This window comes from Cicer arietinum, chromosome 4 (assembly GCF_000331145.2).
Source record: "Cicer arietinum cultivar CDC Frontier isolate Library 1 chromosome 4, Cicar.CDCFrontier_v2.0, whole genome shotgun sequence".
Taxonomy (NCBI): Eukaryota; Viridiplantae; Streptophyta; class Magnoliopsida; order Fabales; family Fabaceae; genus Cicer; species Cicer arietinum.
In genome coordinates this window covers 31,395,803-31,401,760 of record NC_021163.2, presented here as the reverse complement: position 1 = coordinate 31,401,760, position 5,958 = coordinate 31,395,803, and the positions used below count along the sequence as shown (strand labels likewise).

General features: G+C 29.9%; 1 protein-coding gene across 2 annotated transcripts in view; it reads right to left on the bottom strand.

Annotated features, from left to right (window-relative positions):
• Positions 1 to 2,534: 2,534 nt before the first annotated feature.
• LOC101504367 (uncharacterized) overlaps positions 2,535 to 5,958 on the bottom strand; it is a 29,995-nt gene continuing 26,571 nt past the window's right edge. The window contains exons 10-14 of one of the 2 annotated variants that reach the window (XM_012712350.3): positions 5,213 to 5,293; positions 4,246 to 4,477; positions 3,920 to 4,018; positions 3,487 to 3,672; positions 2,535 to 2,964 (exon numbers count right to left, since the gene is read on the bottom strand). In XM_012712350.3, coding sequence (XP_012567804.1) covers positions 2,866 to 2,964; positions 3,487 to 3,672; positions 3,920 to 4,018; positions 4,246 to 4,477; positions 5,213 to 5,293 — 697 coding nt within the window. In that variant the 3' untranslated portion in view covers positions 2,535 to 2,865. The remainder of the gene's footprint in view (positions 2,965 to 3,486; positions 3,673 to 3,919; positions 4,019 to 4,245; positions 4,478 to 5,212; positions 5,294 to 5,958) is intronic. The other variant, XM_073367157.1, reaches the window with a different exon arrangement.

The window sequence follows — 5,958 nt, the reverse complement described above, 5'->3', positions numbered from 1 at the left end:
GAAGATTCGTCTTGGAATTAATCAAGCTTCAACGATCATATTCTCAAACCGTATCTATCAAGATTTACTTTTTGTGAAGATACACTTGGAAGATTCAACGAGAATTATTTTCAAGCACTATTTGGACATTCTCGCACATATTAATTCTAGAAGATTTGGTTGAAGATTTGTTTTGGAATTAATCAAGCTTCAACGATCATATTCTCAAAGTGTATCTATCAAGGTCTATTTTTTATGATGATACACTCAGAAGATTCAATGAGAATTATTTTCAAGCACTATTTGGACATTCTAGCACATAATAATTCTATAAAATTTGGTTGAAGATTCATTTTAGAATTAATCAAGCTTCAACGATCATATTCTCAAACTATATCTATCAAGGTTTATTTTTTGCGAAGATACACTCAGAAGATTCATGGAGAATTATTTTAAAGCGCTATCTGGACATTCTTGCACATAATAATTCTAAAAGATTTGGTAGTAGATTTTTTTGGAATTAATCAAACTTCAACGATCATATTCTCAAACTGTATATATTAGAGTTTATTTTGTGAAGATCTTTGTTGATCTCGGCAATTTGTAGGTTTCAGGATGGAAGTTGAGAAGACTGGCTTATTGGGTCAGGTGGTGTAATTCAGGTTCTGAATTAGTAGATAAATCCTTATGGTGAAGGGACTGAACATAGTCGTCATATTGTTAGTGAACCAATTTAAATCTTGGTATTTTTCTCTCTACCCTCATACTTTGTTTTATTGCTGCCTCTTATTTATTATATCTATTTTAGTATACCGAGTCAGATTTTTTTTAAAAAAATTTAATAAGGCAAAACACAATTGAATCCCCTTATCATGTTTTTGCTCCTTCAACGAGTTCCACTACCCTAAAAAAATTATCGGTTATGGAAATCAATGGTGTTGCCACGTCTAAAGGGTCATAAGTTGGACGAGCACATTGTTGGCACAAAACCATGTCTAGAAGAATTCGTCGCCAATGAAGGTAGTAAGAAGTCCAATCCAGCGTTCGAGGAATGGATCTCAACTGATCAACTTGTGCTTGGTTGGTTATTCAACTCTACGACTCAAGAAATCTCAACTAAGTTGCTACACTGTGAGTCCTCAAAATATATCTGGTGTTCATAACAGATCTTAAGTCACCTTCCTCAAAATTGAATTCCACAGCTAGAAAAGGGGCGTGAAGATGCAAAAGTATCTCAATAAAATGAAGAATGTGGCTGACAATTTAGCACTTGCAGGTAGTGCATTTTAAACATTAAACTTAATCACTCAAACACTTTCAGGCATGGACAACGAATACAATCCAATTATGGTGCAGTTGTTTGATAAGGAGCAAGTCACGTGGGTGGAAATGCATGCACAACATCTCACCTTTGATAATAGATTGGAGTAAATCAACAATTTGTCCCATTTAACAATTTGTCCCAAAAGCAATATTTGAGGAGGATGACGAGGAACAAGCCAGAGAGCTCTGGGAGGAGGAAGATGGCATGGAAGGTTCATAAGGGAGAAAGTTATTTGTCAAGTATGTTGTAAATCTAGCCATGTTGCCTACCATTGCTACTACATGTTTGATAAAAGCTACATGGGCCAACAATCTGATGAAGGAAAGTCAGAAAGGATTGGAAACAAGAACTATAAAGCTTATATAACTTCACCCAATTCACTCCAAGATCCAGATTGGTATTTTGGCAGTGTAGCCAACAACCATGTCACGTATGATCCTAAAAAAAATCAAGAATTCAATGAACTTAATGGTAAGGATAATCTGACAGTTGGTAATGTTGCAAGTCTCAACATTTAATGTTTTGGTAACACTACTATTAGCAATAATTTTGCGACGAAATCTAGTGTGAACTCATTCTTATCGAGACGAACTGAACTGATTTCTAGCTCTGCTGATATATCTATGTCAATCTAAATCAAATGAACACCACAATAAAACGGAAACTTAAAACGTCATATCAAGACAACAAACAAAACGTCATAAAACATCTTAGAGAGATCGACTTAATCTGCGATTCAGTCCTATGTATTTTACCTAATAACCTTATTTTCTATTTGCGTTCGATATTCATAGGAACAAGTTTAAGTGTTCGGAGATTTGTAATATCAATTTTGTTTGTGTTCGAGAATTGCATCAACACAGACTCGTCACTGAGAATCTAGTCTCTTCCACTGTAGTCAATCTCGTTGATCATTTATGAATTATATATATATACACACACCCACACACTTGGTTTTTATTAAATTATCTTGATGAGTAAAAAAATCAAATTATCTTGATCCGAAATAATGTTCAACTAGTGTTGATATTTAGGAATTTAATAATCATGCAAGCAATAAAAAAAGTATACCTACAATAATATTTATTATTTTATTGTAAATATAGTAGTTTAATTATTTGTCAAAATTGTAAATATTTAAATTTGAATCAAGTACTTTTAATATATCTAAAAATTAGAATTATCACAACACCAAAATTAAATATATCACATTAATTAAAAATATTTTATATATAATCTATTTTATATTGGTCCCCCGTATAAAACTTTTTAAAACATAATTTTCACATACATGGTATAATATTACTAGCTCATTACCAAAAAATTATATACCAGCTGAAACATACCACATTGAAAAACATGTGCATCATACCTAGCGCACACACACACTAGCTTTTTACAAATCTAGTGTGACAAACACACTGGAAAAAAAAAAGTCAAAATTTACTTATACATGCAGACATTTTTTGTAGAAGAGATGGTAACATCTTTTAAAGAACTTTACCTTCACCTTGTTTTACACATTTAACCTTGACTCCTTCAATTAATTCCCTTACTCCTCCTCAGTTGGTGTTTACCACACATTGGTTAGGTAATCCAAACTTCTTGTTGTAGCCAACTTGTTTCCTCCAAGGATCATTATGTAACTTGTAATGCAAAACCTTGTTCAATACAAAAACTATGGTCAAAAGGTGAAATATAGACAGATACACCAATATATTTTATAGTATACTACTTCCACTTTGCGGATATTGTTAATGACACAACATCGTTTTTATGTTGTCCTATTAGGGAGTTATTAAAAAGCATATATAACTAGTTAAAATGAAAGTTTATATATATATATATATATATAGTATTTCTTCTCTTCTCACTTTGTATCGAATAAAACAAGGAAAAATTATCTCTCTCTTTTGTTTATTTTTATACTAAATAATACATAAAGTTTTATTTATTTTTTATTTTTGTCTCTTCTCATTTCTCACAATTTTTTGCTTCTTACTTTCTTCTCACATCAAACACATCCTTTATGTCGTCAAAGTTTGAGAATTGTGACATCTAGTTGCTAATACTTGATAATTAGAGACAGAAAAATGAAATCCTTAGTTTTCCATCGCATCTAGTAAAAGTGCACCATTAGTTGAAGAATATATTTTTTTTTGACAAATTAGGAAGATAAATACTTGTATTAAAGTTGTGGTGACATCGTTCTCCATCAATTTTAAGAATTCAACTTTCCAATCATCAAGATATCCAAAAGCAGCTTTTTGCCTTTCAGCTTCAAGTATTACACAATCACGATACAAGAATCTTTGCCGAATTTTTTGAACATTTGCTTGCATCAAATCAATTTTTGTATTATTGATTCCCTGCATATGACCAACCACTCATACAATCTTCTTCCCAAAGATGATAACTATATATGCAATCGCTCTATATTTACATTGTAATATACTGCATCCGATTTTAAATATGATAAAAAATGGATTAACAAAAATTGATGTATTTAATACAAAGTTTAGACTAAATACATTAATTTTCATTTACCACACTTTTTTGCTTATAGTTGAAATCGGAGATAGTATGCAATAAACGATTGCGTGATAAGATGAGTACCCGAAGAATGTTTATCATGTTGGGAAGTTCTTCTTCTGGTATTCGAACAACAACATTATCATAATTGAGTACATTTTCGTATGGTAAGAAAATGCCATCCTACAGAAGAAGAAGAAGAAAAAAACGGCAAAAAGCATGTGATACCTAATTAAATTTGAAAAATAGAGAAGACTATATCAATATGGAGAAGATAGCTTCAATCACCAATTTAAAATCATATTATAAAAATCAATATGAAGAAGATAACAACACAACAACATCATCTCCCGGCAACTACAATTTAAAATCATGGTTTATACATGAATTAAAAGAACATGACTTATTACCTGGATGATCACTGGAATGCATCCTTGCAAAACACTGTCTTCCATGCGTCCACTCCAACCATCACCGGGAAATACTCCACAGAAAACAGAGTTTCCTAACTCTAAATCATAATCATCAGTACTTACTGAGGTCACAATGACATCTTCTGCTTGTTGTTTCCCTAGTTTTCCATCCTTTGTAGGGCTTGATCCAAATTCTTCTGCCAATTTCTGTCTTATACCCATACTATACCTACATCATTTTTTCAACCATATCTTCTATAAATTCACAAAATATAAACAACTGGGCATTTGCTCTAGTCCTATGATTCTTGCTTTGTGTTCGAAGTGTCACTTTAATTGTAATAGATTTTTTTTTTAGAAGAGATGGTAAATTCTATCATAATTAATTTATGAGCTCCCGAGTTCGAACTCATAACATGACAATATAATTATACTTTTAATATAATTTTTGTACATTAGTTATCTATCCTTTCTAAATGGTTATTACCATGGAAACTACCAAATTGTTTAAGGTTACTTATTAACCTTTGGAAAAAAGTGAAGGGTAAAATGAGAAAGAAAATATATAGGCCACATTAAAATGAGGTATTGTCTTTATTATAGATATAGAAGACTATTATTATTTTTGTCTAAGTTTATAGGTATAGAAGGTAGTATAAAAGAAACATCAATACAAATGGTTATAAATCATTCAAGAATTAGAATGATATACATAAGATAATACATGCCATGATTTAGAATAGAAATTAAAATTGTGAATACAAAATAATTGAAGAATGAAATTTTTTAAAGAAATTAAAAACCATAAAATAGTATATATAGATACTAAAAACGATGTTTCTTCTCAAGAAGTGAGGGAAGTTATGCAATTTCATAAAAGCTTTGGGCAACAAAATTTAAAAGTTACTTCTAAGGGAGACAGTGTGAATATTCTTTGAAGAAACATTTTTTCTAATAAACTTACAAGGGTTCTGGTCTTCCATTAAGGTAAGCTGATCCCAAATTCCCATTGAAGTAGAACAGTGTCTTCCGCTTTTGACGAGGCCTGACAACAAATCATACCATAATTGCATTATTAGATTTCAAATAATCAATAATATTATATATTATAAAATAAAATAAAATAGAGTATTAAATTCATGCAATTATGTCTCCTAAGCTTTTTTAATTTTTTTTTAATTCCCCAACTCCAAAGCTTTTTTTATTTTTTAAGCAATTATGTTTGCTAAGCTTTTTAACTCCAAAGCTTTTTTAATTTTTTTTTTATTCAACCTTTAATATTAGGATTTTTTATATAAATATCCTCTTTTTTTTAATTTTAATACCAGATTGTCCCACTTTCAAAAAATAATACTAAAATGTCTTACTTTTTAGCCTCAGTTGCATATCGCAACCTGTGGATGCGACCTCCTGAAGAAAAAAAATTCCAACCTCACTAGATGGTCGCATCCTGGGGATGCGACCTCCTACTAGCTTCCTTTTTTTTTTTTTGAATTTTGTTATTTATTATTAGGTATATTATATTGGGTATATTATATTTATTATTATTAAATATTTTTAAAATAATTATAACATTAAAAAATACAAAATATTATTATAAATAATAAAAGTAATTAATTTAATAATATTATATAACTTTTAATAATTATAATAATAATAATAAAAAGAAAATTCTATTAATAAAATAAAAATACTTTTATTATTTAATAT